Genomic DNA, 17,854 nt, shown 5'->3' on the forward strand with positions numbered 1-17,854 from the left:
TCAAAGTATATTTTTAAATTTCTTTCTTGATTTCATTGCTGACCCATTAATTGTTTAGTAGCGTGTTATTTTTCCTCCATGTGTTTGTGTGTTTTTCAGTTTTTCTCTTGTAATTGATTTCTAGTTTAATACCATTGTGGTCAGAGAAGACAATAGATAGGATTTCAATCTTTTTAAACTTACTGAGACTTGTTTTGCAACCTAACATGTAGTCTGTCTTGGAAAATGTTTCATGTGCACTTGAAAAGAATGGGTATTCTGCTTCTTTGGGGTGAAAGGCTTTAAAAATATCAATTAAATCCATTTGTTCGAATATGTCATTTAAGGCCACTGTTTCCATGTTGATTTTTGGTCTGGAAAACTGTCCATTGGTATCGATGTAGTGTAAAAGTTCCCTACCGTAATTCTATTACTGTTGATCTCTTTTTTTACGTCAGTCAATATTTGCTTTATATATTTAGTTGCTCCTTTGTTGGGTGCATAAATGTTTACAAAGGTTATATCCTCTTGTTGGATTGATCCCTTTGTCATTATGTAATGTATTTCTTTGTTTCTTGTTGTAGCCTTTGTTTTAAAGTCTATTTTGTCTGGTACAAGTATTGAAAGCCCAGCTGACTTTTCTGTTCATATGAAATATCTTTTTCCATCCCTTACTTTCAGGCTGTGTGTGTCTTTCAATCTAAAGTTGGACTCTTGTATACAGCATATGTATGGTTCTTGTTTTCTTACCCATTCAGCAACCCTATGTCTTTTTTTTTTTTAACTTTTATTTATTTAATTGTGTTTTTCCAGGACCCGTAAGCTCCAAGTCAAGTAGTTGTTTCAATCTAGTTGTGGAGGGCGCAGCTCAGAGTGGCCCATGTGGGGATTGAACCAGCAGCCTTGTTGTTAAGAGCACCGCACTCTAACCAACTGAGCTAACCAGCCACCTCAACCCTATGTCTTTTTGATTGGAGCATTTAATCCATTTACATTTAAAACAATTATTGATGGATATGTAGTTATTGTTATTTTATTATTCATATATTTGATCTTTTTTTTCTTCTTCTTAAAGAAGTCCTTCTAACATTTCTTGTAATACTAGCTTGCTGGTAATGAACTCCTTTAGCTGCTTCTTGTCTAGGAAGCTCTTTATGTCTTCTTCAATTTTAAATGGTAACCTTACTGGGTAGAGTAATCTTGGTTGTAGGTCCTTGCTTTTCATCACATGTGCCAATCCCTTCTCGCCTGCAAAGTTTCTATTGAGAAAGCAGCTGACAGTCTTATGGAAGTTTTCCTGTAAGTAACTAGTTGCCTTTCTCTTGCTGCTCTTAGGATTCTCTCTTTGTCTTTAACCTTTGCCATTTTAATTACAATGTGTCTTGGCGTGGGCCTGTTTGGGTTCATCTTGTTTTGGACTCTCTGTTCTTCCTCAACTTGTATGTTTATTTTCCTCACCAGCTTGGGAAAGTTTTCAGTCATTATTTTTTCAAATAGATGCTCAATCCCTTGTATTCTCTCTTCTCCTTCTGGTACCCCTACAATATGAATATTGTTGTGCTTGATGTTGTCCCAGGCATTTTTTTGAACTATTCTCAATTTCTCTTGTTCTTTTTTCTCTTTGATGTTTCAATTGCGTATTTTCTGTCACTTTGTCTTCCAAATTGTTGATTCAATCCTCTATTTTATTTAGTCTGCTGCTGATTCCTTCTAGTGCATTTTTCATTTCAATTATTATATTCTTCATTTCTGACTGGTTCTTTTTTATGGTTTCTGTGTCCTTTTTTATGCTTACTATCTCTTTATTGAAGTTCGCACTAAATTCTTTGAGCATCTTTATAACCATTGTTTTGAACTCTGTGTCTGGTAGATTGCTTTCTTCCATTTTGTTTAGTTCTTTCTCTGGAGTTTTCTTCTGTTCTTTCATTTGGGGCATATTCCTTTGTTTCATCATTTTGGCTGACTTTCTATTTGTTTCTATGTATTAGGTACATCTGCTATGTCTCCCAGTCTTGGCCAGGTGGTCTTATGTAGTATGTGCCCTGTGGGGCCCTAGCACAGTCTCCCTGGTCACCTGCTCTGGGTGACCCAGGAGTGTCCCTTTGTGGTTATGTGTGCCCTCCTGGTATAGTTGAGCCTTGATTGTGATTGGCATGTTAGTGGGTGGGATTGACCCTCAGGTTGACTGGTTATGGGGTTTGGCTATGGCCACAACTTATGGGCTGCTGTGAGGGGTGCTTACCCTGCAGAGTGGGATTCACCCCAGTGGGCTCTGGTGTGTGCTAAGACCACCCTTTGGGTGTGCCACTTGTGGGGTGCTCTGCTCTGGTATGAAACTGACCCCTGTGTATGTTGGTTCGGGGACCTCTTGGGAGGTGCCTTGGTGCAGGCCCAGGTCATCCCCTGCTTGTGAATGAACAAGGAGTACTTGGTAAGAGCTACAAAGCAATCTGTGGTTGGTCACTGCCTATGTTGGACTGGAGGCATATGGGAGGCACACTGTAAACTGAGGATGGCTGCCATTAGTACCAGGCCTGGGGTAGCTCCACAAAAGCCCAGGGTACCTAGAGGCCTGCTACTGTCTGCCATCTCCCATAAAGCTCAGCTGCTGCTAGAGACTTGTGTCGTACACTAGTTGTATAGGATGGGGTCTCAGGAGGTAGCCAGGTTGGAATAAGTGGTGTTCTCCAGGCTATTGTAGATTCTGGTTTGGTGCCATTGCTGAGATTGGAGCTACTCAGCAGAAGTCTTTGAGCACACTGAGGCCAGTTGTTGCCTACCTGGGGCCCCAAGACCCTGAGAGTTGTCCAAGAAAGATAGCAATGTGGGTAGGGCTGGTTTCTTGCCAAGGTAGTACCTCCAGCATTACATGAGTTAGGTGGGGCAGGGTTCCAGGGAGTCACCAGGGTGGAGTGAGTGGAGTTCACCAGGCCAATGCAAATACACATTTGGCCATGTACTGGAGGGCTCAACACTGGAAAGATTGCACCCATCTGATGGCTGCACCAGAGATGGATTCTACACAAGGAAAATGGAGACTGTCCCTCCAGTTCTTGTCCTGAAGCCACACAATTCAGTCTCTTCCTTTATGTCTCTGATGCCTCCTGAGTCACTGACCCTTCGCCAGAGCCCAGGGTGAGTGACTGTGAGTGAGTGCGTCTGTCCTTGGTCCCTTTAAGAGGATGTCTGTGTTTCCCACAGCCTTCCATCTCACCAAAGTGGTCAGAATCCCCACTGTTTTTCACAACCAGATTTTGTGGGGGCTCCTCTTTCCAATATTGGTACTCCAGGCTGGGAATCCCAGTGTGAGGCTAGGGTCCTTTGTTCCTCTGAGGGAGGGGACCTTTGGAGCTATGATATCACTTCTGATTTTCTACCATGAGACACAGGTGTGGGGCCAGCCATTTTGCATCTCTGTTTCTACTAGTCTTGGTATGTATATAGACTTCTTCTTTATATCCTCAGTTATAGTATTTCTGTTCAGCTAGACTTCAGATGTTCTCCAGGTTGATTGTTCTATAATTCAGTTGTAATTTTAATATGGTTATAGGAGGAGGCAAATATATTGTTTATCTACCCTGCCATCTTGGATGCAGGAACTGCAGTCTTCTTAAAACATAGAGATTAGTTTTCTTTAAAAATGAAACTAAAAAATCTACAAGAAATGGATAAAATCACATAGTTATAGAAGTAAATTAACTCCAAGCAATACTCAAATTTTTGGTTTATTAACTGAGAAAGGTTAAAATTGCAATCAAGATATAAACTTTAGCATAAAACACTACACTAATGTAAAATATTAGTATTAAAGTCACCAGTAGAAAATGTTATATAGAGAATGGCATTTTAGGAAAACTTCAGATCTACTATGGAGGTAGGCCAGAGGAACATATAAAGAAACAATTTAACTTGAGTATTTCAAACCAACTTGGATTATACCTGAATAAATTTGTGGGAAATTATATACATTTGACCCTTGAAAATCATGTGTTTGAACTGCGTTGGTTCACTTATATGTGGATTTTTTTTCAATAAATGCATGCAATACTACAAATGCATTTTCTCTTCTTCATGATTTTCTTCATAACATTTCTTTTCCTCTACATTACTTTATTATAAATATACAGTATATAATACATATAACATGAAATATGTTTTAATCAACTATTTATGAAATCATCAAGGCTTCTGGTCAATAGTAGGCTCTTAATAGTTAAGTTTTGGGAGAGTCAAAAGTTATTCATGGATTTTCAACTATGTGGGGAGTTGGAGTTCCTAACTCCCACATTGTTCAAGGGTTAACTATAGCACGCCTGAAATAATTTGGGAGAGACTACCCTTCTCTTCTTGATTAGCACTCTGTTATATTTTTATGGCATTTGGTGCTTATAAATGGGAAAACACTGTATTAGTCTGCTAAAGAGAGACACTTCAGTGATGAAGGAAGAGACTAGATAAGGCATAATTTAACAAATTGCATGTTTTCAATGCATATGTACATTTCAGGAAAATAAAAAATTTTGGAATCCTCATGCAAAGTTTAATTTATGGATTAATGATTAATGATGAAAAGCTAAGTCTTGTTATGATCTGCATCCAATTTATTTCTGACAGATTTTGTGTGTTTATTTAAAAAAAAATGTGACCATTATCATTATTAGCAAGGTTTCAACACTCACCAAATGTCACCAAAGTCAGAAGAAATTCAGAGTATTTCACCATATCATTGCTACCTAAGGTCATTTTGGCAACCTACACTAGATCATAATTCTGAAAAATTATAGTCTATTCTTTGCCTGAGAACATGCAAAGGAATACAATGTTCAGAAAATAGCAGGTACTCAGTAACTATTCATTGACTGACAGTGACGTCAGATTTCAACGTGTTTTATCTTCAGAATAAAAGATTTAAATGACATAAATAATTTTTGGAAATTAAAATCAAAATAAGCTTCAGTAAAAGTGATAAGATAAAGTACTACTTAGATACATGTTAGTTAATTCACTCTGTCAGAAGTTTACAATTGCATATGGCTTTCTTGTGACTTTTTCTAAATTATGGTACATATTGCTATAGCCATCATTCTATCACACATAATCACAAATCTTGCCATAATTATATACTAAATGTTTCTTTTATAATCAGAGGAGTCAAGATTCCTTTTGTGTATATCAAGCTTCTTTCCTTGTAATAGGTGAAAGTAGCTATCTCATAGCCTTTTCAAGACTGGATTAGATATCTTCCTGTTGCACAGTCTGGTTATTGAATTTCCTTGCACAAGCTTCTCGTCTAGGTTGTACATAGTCCCAGTTCAAAGACTCTAAGCTATTTCCTCTTTCTAGCCTTTTATGGTCTCGCTAAATCTTTCTTAATATTGCCTTCTAAAAATTCCTTCTATTTTCTCAACCTACTTGTATTCTGAAAACTTTTTGTTTCTTTACAGTTCTAGATTTCTAGCCTTATAATCCAACCTGAAAATGGTCTGCACATTTTGTTTATACATTATGTATACTAATATTAGGACAAAATTTAACACATTTAAAACCAGATATCTTATTTGTTTTTAGCTTGTCTCTAGTTGCCCTGGGTTACTTCTAATCCACATACATATTGTCTCAAGGAAAAGAGGAAAGAAATGTCTGTGCAAAAAATGCCCACAAATAAGCTATTTGCCTACAAGAGTCTAGCCAAACTATACCACAGCTTGCAACCATGAATTAGATGAGAAATCACGTCTGAATTAACAACAAACATGTTATAGTAAAGGGAGAAAACAGTTTAGGCATCAAGAAACTCCATTGTAGTTCTGGATTTGCAACTAACCAACTGTACAATGTTTCACAATCACTTAAGCTTTTTCAATCTCTGTTTCCTAAAATGCAAAATGTGTTGATTAAGGCTGAAAATCTAGTTCAACATTCACTGGCAATCAGGCATAATTTTCTTTTGGAATTACCCATTCAGAGACTACAGAAAAGGTAAAGAGAACTGTTTTCATGGGAAAAAAAAGTGCTTTGATGAGAGGGCACAAGTTTGAGAGTCTGACACACCTGGGCTAGAATCTCATGTCTGCCTTCTACCGGATCACCTATAGTGAAGCCATATACTGAAGCTGCATCTTTCCGTCTCAATTCTGTGTCTGTGGGACAGGAATGATAAGATTTGCCTCATGAAATTGTTCTGAGGGTTGCATGTGCTGCAGTATGCAAATGGCACGTACATGGTAGGTGCTCCATAAATGGTAATTCTAAACGCTGTTGTTCTTATTCATTTGAAGAGGAGGCAGTATTTTGACTGGATGACTTGAAAGAGAATTAAGTGCTATAAAGAACTTAATAACTGGTAAATTGCTTAAAAATGTCCAAAACAAAATGTCTAAAGTAAAAAGGCAAATTCCGCTCATCCTCCCTCTAGCTCCACTGTCTACATATGTATGTGTCCAGATTTTTTCTAGATGTGAAATTATAGGTGCATAAATATAATTGTTTTCATGAAAACCGTATCATGTCATATGTATGGTTAGATAAAAATATTTGAATGGTGAATGAGAAGGAACATGAATATTTCTTGGTTTAATAAGAAAACAGTAGTGTTGGGGGCAAATTTAGCCATGAGCAAAGTGGAAGGAGATTTCTTCATGTCATTCCAGTTCTTTTTACAAGAATAATTTATATCTCATTTTTATAAGATATTAATCACAATATTTTCAAAGAAATAATTAAACTTCACTGCTAAATCATTTAAATATTCATGTTGCTTGGGTGAAGTAAAACCATGTACGCGTTGTCTGAATTGCATGAAGGTTTTTGAGTGTGTTTTGATCACAAATGAACAAGAAAATAACTCTCAGATGCTACTAGGCCTTTTTCTGCTAAGCCATATACTTCCAGAGCCTAACAAAGTTTTGCAAATGCAGAGGATGGTTGGAAAAGGATACAGATTCTCTGCTGTTGTTTGTTACTCCAACTGCAAACTGACCTAGTTAAGGTTGCTATGGATACCATAATTTTGAATTTAATAATATTCTCTGAAAGAATGGCAATACAGCCCTACGAAAATGGTGAGACTAATCTGAATCTCAGCCTTGAAAGGTAAGAAACTGAGTCAGAGAGGCTAAATGGTTTTTCCCATACCAAAAGAGAAATCGGAAGATTCATAGAGAAATCTCAGAATTAATGAGGCTAATGTCTCTGACTAGTTCAGTGGCCCAAGTCACTCAATCCCTAAAAGAAATGCTTTTGAGTTTAAGTGATTTATATGAGCTCTTGCTGCATTTATAAAAAACACTCTTTATACTAGCCATCTATAACTGCTTCCCACCTCCATACTAAAAGAGCACAAACATCTACTTGGAGTCAATATACTGAGCTCTCACAGCAAACAGCTTTCAGCACAAATAAAAACCAAGTGAAATAGAAAAAGAATATGCCTTGGAGGTAGAAGAACAAAGGATCTCATCTTTTCACTTGAGTCTCTAGGATCATTTAATGGCCGGCTATATATTAGGAGTCTGCAGCATGGAGTCCTGCACATAAAACAAGGTACTACATAAATTTAAATATTCAACCATAATATTAAAATTTTATTTTTCAATAAATGTTTCTGAATTATTCAGAATTGCAATAAAAGAAATAGGAAGCTAGCTACTTACAACTAAAATAAAAAGTAACTATAGTTCTATCTCATACTTAGAAGCTGGTTAACATTAATTAAGTCCAAATTTTAGGACATAAAGATGGAAAAATTGGAAAGAGGGGGCAAAAAAATATTTTTTTTCTAGATTGTCCCTGGAAAATGAGAATAGTTCATCTCCAGTATCAACTGTTTTGATCCAAGTTGTTGTTCTGCTGAAATAACTGTTAATGAATTCTGGAAAATCATGAACTATTAGAAATTGAATCTAATGTTCTGACTTAAATACTGGTATCATTGAATAGATGGTTTTCCAAGATTCCAGTGGCACTTTTTCTTGCTTACCTAGCTGGTTTTGATCATAGCCAGGCTATTTCAAGCTCTTGCAAAGATTCTTCCCCTTCCCAAGATAAATTTCCCCCCCGACAACCTTGAAAATCTTGTAATGGATGATTCATTTCAGCTGAGGCAAAGGCCCAGATATGATCATATGTCATTGCTAAAATTACTTCAGTCAAGAGGATAAAAACATTAGAAGGTTTACCTCCTTCCAAACCTCAGCCCCCATCTATTGTTTGCTGACAGGATTATTATGCTGCTGCTTCGTCAGTGCATTAACCGAAATTGTTGCTTTCAGGAAGCAGAGCAGTGGATATAAAAACACAGCTACAAGATAGCAGGGCCACTGTGAACAATTTATAGTTGAATAGGGAGCTCTCAAAGCTGGCTTTATGGTCCTCTCACAAATGCATTAATGACCTCATCTTAGAGGAAGTAATACCTCTGATTTTCTCTTTTTTTTCCAGATCTATATCCTCTTTTTCCAAGAAAGAAGGTACTAATCAGAGAGCGTGAAAAACAAAAAAAAAATAGTGCAGCTGTCCAGTAAGCCTCTCCCCATAAATTGGTAGGCTGCACAAGGTCATAAGCTGCTGTGCCTGACCCCTCAACGATAAACATTTATTGATCTCCTATTGCTAGTCATGAGGATTTCAAAGGCAAATAGCTTGGAGCACTCATAATCCAATGGGTCCCTCTGCTACGATAGAGGTATGCTGCTCTGTGATTTCAGATGAGGGAGAGAGTGATGGTTCTCAGCAGACAGGAGGGAAATGTCATAGAGCAGGGGACACTTCTGCTGGATCTTCAAGGATCAGTAGAATTTCATAGGATGGGGAGGGCTCTTCCAAGTGAAAGAAACAACTTGAAAAATATAATAAATCCTAAAAGAGAATAGTATATGGAGTATGTAATGGGTATATGAGTCAGATTGCGTTTTCCACACATAGACACAGCAATTTCTCCCATTCTGTGAGCTCTTCTTATAACGTGATTTTTGGTACTCCTCCCGTTGAGAAGATGGGGTCCATGTTCTGCTGCCTTGAGTCTGGGTCGGCTTTGAGACAATGGTAGAAGTGACAGTGTGACTTCTTAGGATGGGATATAAAAGATGACATGGTTTCTGGAACCCTGAGCTCCGGTAAGTAGTCTGACTTCCCTCAGGCGGCTCTGCTGTGAAGGAAGCCCAAGATAGCCCATGTGTAGAGATCAGAGAGGCCCTGAAAGAACAAAGAGAGAAATGTGCCTGGTCAGCCTACAGATGTTCCAGCTCCAGCCACAGCTGCTTACAACTACACGAGAGGCCTGAGTCAGAACTGCTTAGCTGAGTCTTTCTTGAATTCCTGACCCACAGAAACTGAGAGCTAATGCAATGATAATCGTTGCTTTAAGCAAATAAGTTTTGGGAGTGATTTGTTATTCAGCAATCAATAACTAGAACAGTAAGTAATTTGAAATGAAAAAAGACAGTCTGATTGAGGTCTAAAGAATATTTGGATTCCCTTCTACATGCAGTGAGAAACAATCCATCAAGCTTTTTTATTCTGAAGAATGATGTGATCTGATTTATGGTTTAGAAAGGAAATTCAAGAGACATTGGGCAAGATGAATTGGAATAGAGAGTACTGGAGACAAGGAGAATGCTTGCAAGAATTCTCCGAGTTTCATTGTGCATAAAAATCACTTGAAATGTTTGATAAAATTTCAGACCCGTCGGATTCATCCCAAAGAATAAAGGATAGGTAATAGGGAATTGTTCCAAAATGACTTTAGAGAAGAAAAGTACAATTGTGGTACCCTTGCTGTATGTCAGGCAGTTTGTTAGGCACTTGACGTCCAACAGATGTCAAATGTCTAATAAAACAAGCTTTGCTGCAAGAGGGGCCTTATTTTGAATTCTTTCCAAGTTGTGTGATACTGGGGAAATTACTCAACTTCTCTGAACCTGTCTCCGTATCTGTAAAACAAGTATAATTCTACCTTCCTCACTATTTTACCTGGATATAATCCTTACATAGCTTTACGTTCTCAGAAGTGTTATTCCAAACTGTTTCAACTTTCTTGCCTCATCTAATGAAATCCCTTCCATTCTGATGTCTACCTCTACCACTTTACTGAAACTCCCTTTGAGAAGTTTATAAGTGACCAACATTGTACCAAATTAAAAGCATTATTTTCTATTTCCATTTTGTTTGCCCTCTCCGCAGACTGACTATGCCTAAACTTGCTTCCAGACTTCTGAGACACGATGTGCTTCTTCTCTCCCACCTCAATGGTTGCTCTCTTCTGCCTTCTTTGCTGGGTTTGCCTCCAACCCCACCTCTAAACTTAGAGTTCTGTAAGGTTTGACTTTGATCATTCTCTTCTGGATATATTATCTTCCTAAATCCATGGCTTTAAATATTATGTTTTTTATGATGACTCCCAATTTTTTAACTAAAATCTAAATAGTTACTTAAATTCAGAGGCTACTTGACATTTCCTTTGAATCTCTTACAGGCATCTTAACCTTATTGCAACCTACATAGAATTCTTAACAACCCCACCAAACTTCCTCTTCCTCTTCTCCTTTCTTCCTCTGTTAGCACACAGGACCAATATCCTCCCAGTTATTCAATCTTAAAGCCAGGAATTTATCCTGTACTCTTCTTTTTATTCATTCACCTCCATTAAATCAAACACAAGTTCAGTCAATTCAACTTTTAAAATGATTTGGACTTTTCTCCATCCCTACCTCTGCTCCCCTTGTCTAAGCATTTTGGTTTTTTGCTTGGACTCCTATAAGTTCCTGACTTAATAATGATTTGTTTTCCTTTCTCCAATCTGGTTTATTCATGACATTATTCAAGAGATTTTTTTTTTTTTTTGGAATTATGAGTTTTACAACCTAATAGCACCGTGGGCCTAAGAATTTGGAAATAATGCTAGAGCTGAAAAAATATTTATGTATCATATAATCTATATCCTACATTAATAAGGATAGTCTAGTTTACACTGACGTAATAAAAGGAGAGCCCCAAATCTCAGTGGTTTAAAGCCGCAAAGAATTCTTCCAGGCTCAAATTACATGAGCATTCCTGGGTGGCCGGGGGCTCTAATCTGACGCATCCACATTCTAGGACTCGTCCTGATAGAGGAGGCACTGCCTAGAATCTTGCCAGTCACCATGAATGAGGGAAAGAAAGCTATAGCAAATCACACACTGGTTCTCAACATTTTCCCAGAAGTGGCGTGTATCATGTTTCATGTATTTCATTGGCCAAAGCAAGTTCTGTGACCACACCTAAAATGAAAGGGTGCAGGACAGTGCAATACTGCCTTGTACCTAAACGGAAAACTGAAAATGTTCAGTGACTGGTACCAATGATTAATCCTTACCTTTTACAGATGAAGAAATTGGGACCTAGAGAGTATGTCATTTGTAATATCACAAAGCTAGCTGATGTATGTCACAGCCAAAACTAAAACTGTGTCTTGGAGTCACTGCCCAGTGCTTTTTAAAATAATGAACCAGGAACTGCTTATTGTCTACATGCAATAAAATCAATTTACATGTCTTAATATCAACATTTTATTTATTTAAGCACTATAAAATTCTTGTATTGAAAGACTTTTGTACCTCTGCCATGAAATATAAAACAAGGCAAAGTAGAGGCCGTGTTCCTCCGGTCTCACTCATGTTCTAGCAAAATGCCCTGGTGACAAAACATTGAAAATCTTTCTAATCTACCTGTTCTTATTTTATGCTGGTGATTCTAAACACGTTGGTTTAAAAAGTGTCAAAGAGATAAGCAAGAAAATTGTGAATCCCCATATACTGGGGGGGCCAAAAAATGTATATACAATTTAGGAGATGTTATCTATGCTCAAGCAGTAGTTTGCCATAATCAGAAATGTCTGGATGCTGATGGTAACCACTGTGAGTGCCTCTTGTAATTGCAGAAGTCAAACGTGGTGTATACTCATCTTTTATTATCGGTATATATTGAGTAATACAATTTTAATACAGTTTCCCTTTCTTAAAATGTGTATACATTTTTTTGGCACCCTCGGTGTGTGTGTGTGTGTGTGTGTGTGTGTGTGTGTGTGTGTGTGTGTATCAAGCGCTTCCTGTTGAATCCCTTAGAAATGTATTGACAACAAGAACTCCCCCTAACAATAACTTCAGAAGAGAGGTTTATTTTACACTAAAACCAAGAAGTCTAAAGGTGGGTGGCTGCTGGTACTGGTTCAGTGACTCAATGGTATTAGAGCCCATGGTTCTCTTGGTCTTTTCTTAAGGACACAAGTTGGCTATAACTGCTCCATGCATTATACCCATGATCAAAGCTGGATGAAGTGGGAAGGTAGAAAGCAGCTGTTACTATACCTCTTATTAGAGAAGCAAAAGCTTTCCCAGAATCAATACCCCACCCCCCATTAGAAGGGACTACCACTGAGGTCTCATTTGCCAGGATTGGGATTACATGGACACCCGAGTGACAAGAGAGACTGGAAAAATAGAAAATAAAGTTATCATTATGATTGACCAACCCAAATGCTGCCATGAACAAAATAAGGGTTCTGTTGGCAAGAAATGGCATGGGGGTGGGAGGAGTTAGGAGTGAATATTGAGAAAGCAACTAACAGTAACCGCCCTACTCATTGACTGATTAAAAGCCAGTTTTGAAAGAATTATCTATTATTTTTAAAGTTGATATAGAAACTATTGTGAAAAAAATATAGATTTACTACTGAATTCATAGTAGCTATGCTATACATCTTCTTAAGTGGTGAAATTTAAAAATACAATAAAGCTACTACAATCAGTTCTGCTTTAATGTTTATTTTGAAAACACAAGTTTGTTCTGACCAAGAGGAACTGTTTAAGCATAACACAGTTTCACATTTACTTATGTGTGATTTTACTGACTTGAAACACTAAGCAACTGCACAAAACTGTATCCAGATGCCCTAAGCCACAAAGGAGTACACAAAACTCACACATGTACACCCCTCCAGGCGACCAGAGCCCTCAGGGCACTGCCTGTGGCCTTAGCAATACCACCCACATCTAGCAGCATGCATTTCTCTCTGATTTCAAATATCTTCCATCACTTTGCTAACTCATAAGCTATGACCCTATAAAGCCCCCTTCTACAAGGAAACTTCAGCTTTTTTTAAGATAAAATTTCCTACTTATTGTAATACTTATATATCTCTTAACTATTTATTACATGTTAAACTGTGCTACCTTTTTTGTTTCATTTTCTATCTGTTTTTTATGGGTCACTGACAAAGTTTTTAACTGCTGTGTCCCTAATCCCATATTTTCTGTAAGTCTTATAGTCTTAACTGTACAATTTTGCAGTTGTACTTTGTCTACTAGCACATGTCTGTTTGTAACCAGGTGAATCCACAAAACATCATACACTTATATGCATATATAATATTAGAATACAATTGAGATATTTTAAACAAGAATTTTAAAAAGTTCGTTTTAATATCTTAGTGATGAGTGTGCCTTTAAAAGCATTTATTAAACATACTTGGAAGGGCTTGTTTAAAAAAGATTATCAATTATACTAACTAGAAGACATTCAATGTGCCAAACTATGTATGCCTTTATAGTGGGTGAAGATTTCTCATTTATCTTTCAAAATTAATTATGCAAATTGTTTTCAGCCCACACATCCTGAGTTGGAAAAATGATTTTTATCTCTTTTTCCTCATTTATATACCTTGCGTAACAGTTAACCACGATTCAGAATGGGCAGCACAAAGCTGAATTTTGGTGGTTTCTTTACAAGAAAAAAGAATCTATTTTCCTCCTTAGGGTCCCGCTTTTCTTTAACGAGGGCATACAAACCATTCGCCACATCCCCAGAGCTTCTGAGAAGTTCCCCCTTGAGAAGTCTCAGGGAGTCAAGGAAAAACAACTTCAAAAACTGAATGAAAAGCCCATCACTATTTGCCTTTCCCTTTCCCAATCCTTGCCCCACACTATCCTTTCCACTATCTACATACCTCTTCTCAGTTTCAAACATTTTTCCTCTTATTTTCCCAAGGTGGGCTGCCTTTTTTGTCACTCCATCTGCAAAAGGGATGGGGAAAAGATCATTCAGAAATCACACCCAGACGTGATGGTGCTTATTTTCCTAAGGACCAGGACTCAGAAAACTATAAAAGGGGCTGGGACCATAAAAGGACTAATTTCAGGCAAGGACAATGCGAGGAGAGGAGAAATGTGAAGGCTCAGAAGAAGGCCTCTTCAGACATTCTCTTCCTGTGCCTTCCGCCAGTCCTCTCTCAAATGTGAATCTCTGTTTCCTCAGGAATGCGGATCAGGGTTTGGCAAGTACTTTTTTTTGTAAATAATAGAACGGTTAGTGTTTCAAGGCGGAAGCGTGAATGAGTGCCCACAGTAAACCTTAAACATGATTCTGTGTCCACTGTTGTGATGCAGATGCAAATTCTCTGAGCCTCACACCAAATCCGTGGTCTCCTGTGAGTAAGTCTAGCTAAAGGTCACACACACAAGCCCACATCTGCCTCCAGGCAGCAGAGCACACCTGTGCACACCCATCGGCACACTTTCAACCCATAAGCTACAGGTTCAGTCACATATACTTCCCTTCCTCCCTGCCTCACCTTGTTCTCTTTCCTTTCCTCCCAACCCCCAGCCCTTGCTCCACACAATGGGATTTTTGTTTGCTTCAGTAGCATGTGACAGTGCAGTCCCTGCTTTGCCTAGCTCTGTGCTGCAGGTCTCTCAGGTAACAGGTGGCAACTTCCCCTGTTGGATTCTAGGTATAAAAAAGAATGACCTCATAGGGGTGGGGCTCTGGGACTCCATAGAGGTGGCAGTCACAGCCAGGTAACCCAGGAGCAGAGTCCTTTAGTTAGAAGGGGGCCGTTAAACTCGTCACTCTAGTGGCTTTAACCCTCAACCCTGAGGCACTTTAGCAACCGGCCATTTCCTGCAAGCCTCTAAAGCTTGTCTTTGCTTCAGATGGAGCCCAAAGAAGCCACTGGGAAAGAAAACATGGGCACCAAGAAAAAGAATCTGACTTTCTTGAGGCCCAGGCTTTATATGCTGGAGAGAAGGAAGACTGACACTGTGGTTGAGAGCACTGTTTCTGGGGACCACTCTGGTACTTTGAGGAGGAGCCAGTCTGACAGGACCGAATACAATCAGAAATTACAAGGTAACCCAAGAAAAATCAATTATTTCAGGGTCCTGCCCTCCTAGCTTTTTTTTGCCGACTCTTCCATTTGCAAAGAAAACACTTAAGGCAGAGGAGAAAATCGAATATGACCTCCTCTATAAGAGGAGAATAAGAAAAAATAATAATAAAGTGAAAGTAAACGTAATTCATAAACTATAGGAAAAAGTTATTTTGTGCTTCAATAGTTAAAGAGCCAATTCTGGATTATTCTTAATATTGAAGTATTTTTCTTGATGAGAATATTTATTTTTTCCTGCTGCCTTCTCCTCCACCCAACTTAAGTGGGAAGCAGTAGAAAACAAATAATTTAGAAACCTACAAAAGAGAGTTTATCTCAATAGATGTGAGATGTCACACTCTGAGATCTATCTAGGTAATTGCACAGAAGGGTGATTGTGGTTATCTTAAATAGGGATGTGAAACTACAATCGTGTCTGAAAAATAAGGAGTGTTACAGTCAGCGGGATGGTATAATAGGATTTGTTGCAAATCACTTAGGTGTTCATTCCTTTAGAGTGAATCGAATAACATCCAAATATGGGAAGCGATGTTTAGCACGCTTAGATTGAATGGCTTTTGAGGAAATAACTTCAGGTTTATTTTGTGATGGCCGTGAGATAATTTGGCAGTTCTTATAACACGTCCTCTGTTTCAGGCCTTGAATTTCTAACTCTTCCTAGTTACCCTCTCTCACTCTGTCTCTTTTTTCCCCTCCTTTTCTCTCGAAGGTCACTTATTCTAGAAAACTTTATTTTGATGCTGATATTGTGCAACGTTTTAAGTATTCACGGCCGTACCTGTTATGTGATCCTCCAGAACCTGTCTCTCCTTTTTTGAGCACATTGTGCGTTTGAGCTCTCGTATCACACCACTGGCTTCACTCGGGACAGAAAACCTGTAAGAAGGCTAGCGCAAGCAATGGGACAAGCTTATACTTAGCAAGTCTCTCCTCAAAAATGTGCTTGCACTTAGTTATGCAAATTAATTAAATTAAATAAGTTGAATGCATTTAAATTAAATCTTTAAAGATTCCTATTCTGAGCTAATATTTTTTTTTAAAAAAAAATCCTGATAGCTCAGAATTAAAATGCAGAATTAAGTTTTATCCTTAAAGGCTATTTGTATAAGTGGGGAAGGAGTATCATTTGATCTTTGAAATTATTCCCAAGGAAGAGGATACTTTGGAAAGAATGTAAATTTTGAAGTTATACACATTTGGTTTCCAGTCTTGTCTCTTCAATTTACTACCTATAAGATTTTGAGCAAATTATTTAAAATTTCTGAGCCTCAGTTTCCCTACCTGTGAAAGTGGGATAATGATACCACACAGTATTTTGGGGACAATGAAGTTAGATAATTACAAGAAACACCTAGTATATTAGCTGACACCTGGTATGTGCTCAATAAAAAGTAGTTATTTTTAATTCTAGGAATAATGCGTATCATAATGATAGAATGGGACTGGCCCTCTATTAATCCAAATTTTCCTCATGTACTAATCTATTTCAACTAGTTTCTATCCTTTGATGAAGAGACCATATATAGCAATTCAGGAAAAGCCCACTGCTTCATCCCTAACCACATATTTCTTCTGTCTGAGATTCACTAATTCAGCACCTTTTGGGTTCAGATTTTCCGTTAGCAAAATAAAAATGGAAAATACTGTGTTTCCCCCGAAAATAAGACCTAGCCTGACAATCAGCTTTAATGTGTCTTTTGGAGCAAAAATTAATATAAGACCCGGCCTTATTTTACTGTAAGAGCCGGTCATATATAATATAATATAATAATAATATAATATAATATAATATAATATAATATAATATAATATAATATAATATAATACTGGGTCTTATATGAATTGTTGCTCCAAAAGACTCATTAGAGCTGATTGTGCAGCTAGGTCTTATTTTCAGGGAAACATGGTGCTTTTTGCTATTAACTTCCTAAACTTCACTAAAATAATAAGTCTGCGGCCACAAATTACAGCTGATGATTGTTGGTTACTTTGCAGAAGACCTCAGGCTTCTTGTGCTCTCCATCGGCTTTGTGATTTTCCTGTGATCTGTGGAATTCTGTCTTTAAAGGTGGAAGGAAAGACTTGGGAATTAAGCCACGTTCCTAGAACTGGCTGTGCTGGAGAAAAATCATCAAGGAATGTAGAGGAGGAGAATGTCAGAGCTGTAGAGATAGGCTGGTCTTCTGATAAATAATGTTTTTTTAGATGTGACTCTTAATAAAATCCAAGTCTGATATTTAATGTAACAGCTTTGGCAACAATGGAAGGCATTTTCTCATCAATATTCAAAGCAATCAGTTTTGTGGGTTTGCACTGTGGTCCTACATTATATTCATTATCATGCAAATATATTCATTATCATGCAAATGAGTCCTAATCACCTCAAGATGCTCTTTATTATTGCAATGTCAAGAATTTTTCCTTTGCCTACCTTACAACTGGTAGTTACCTGGGAGGCACTAAATAAAGACTTGAGCTGGTTATGACCCTCAGTTTAGATGGCCCAAAGCCATTGTGAGGTCACAGATTGCTTTCCAATACTGGAAGGCAGCCTCAACTTATTTAGTCGGTTGTCAGTGCCGTATTGCTCTCTGAGTGTTACAATTCTCTCCTGTCTCCCTGGAAGTAAATTCTCTGGGTTCTGGGAAATACAAGATCTCCCTCTGGTTCCTCTGG

The 17,854-nt window shown here is 37.9% G+C and overlaps 1 protein-coding gene across 1 annotated transcript in view; it reads left to right on the forward strand.

The window, feature by feature from the left end:
- Positions 1–14,795: 14,795 nt before the first annotated feature.
- The window catches only part of ARHGEF38 (Rho guanine nucleotide exchange factor 38), a 120,752-nt gene continuing 117,693 nt past the window's right edge, over positions 14,796–17,854 (forward strand). Inside the window, exon 1 of the mRNA XM_033106284.1 lies at positions 14,796–15,138. Coding sequence (XP_032962175.1) covers positions 14,943–15,138 — 196 coding nt within the window. The 5' untranslated portion in view covers positions 14,796–14,942. The remainder of the gene's footprint in view (positions 15,139–17,854) is intronic.

This window comes from Rhinolophus ferrumequinum, chromosome 5 (assembly GCF_004115265.2).
Source record: "Rhinolophus ferrumequinum isolate MPI-CBG mRhiFer1 chromosome 5, mRhiFer1_v1.p, whole genome shotgun sequence".
In the NCBI taxonomy this organism is placed as follows: Eukaryota; Metazoa; Chordata; class Mammalia; order Chiroptera; family Rhinolophidae; genus Rhinolophus; species Rhinolophus ferrumequinum.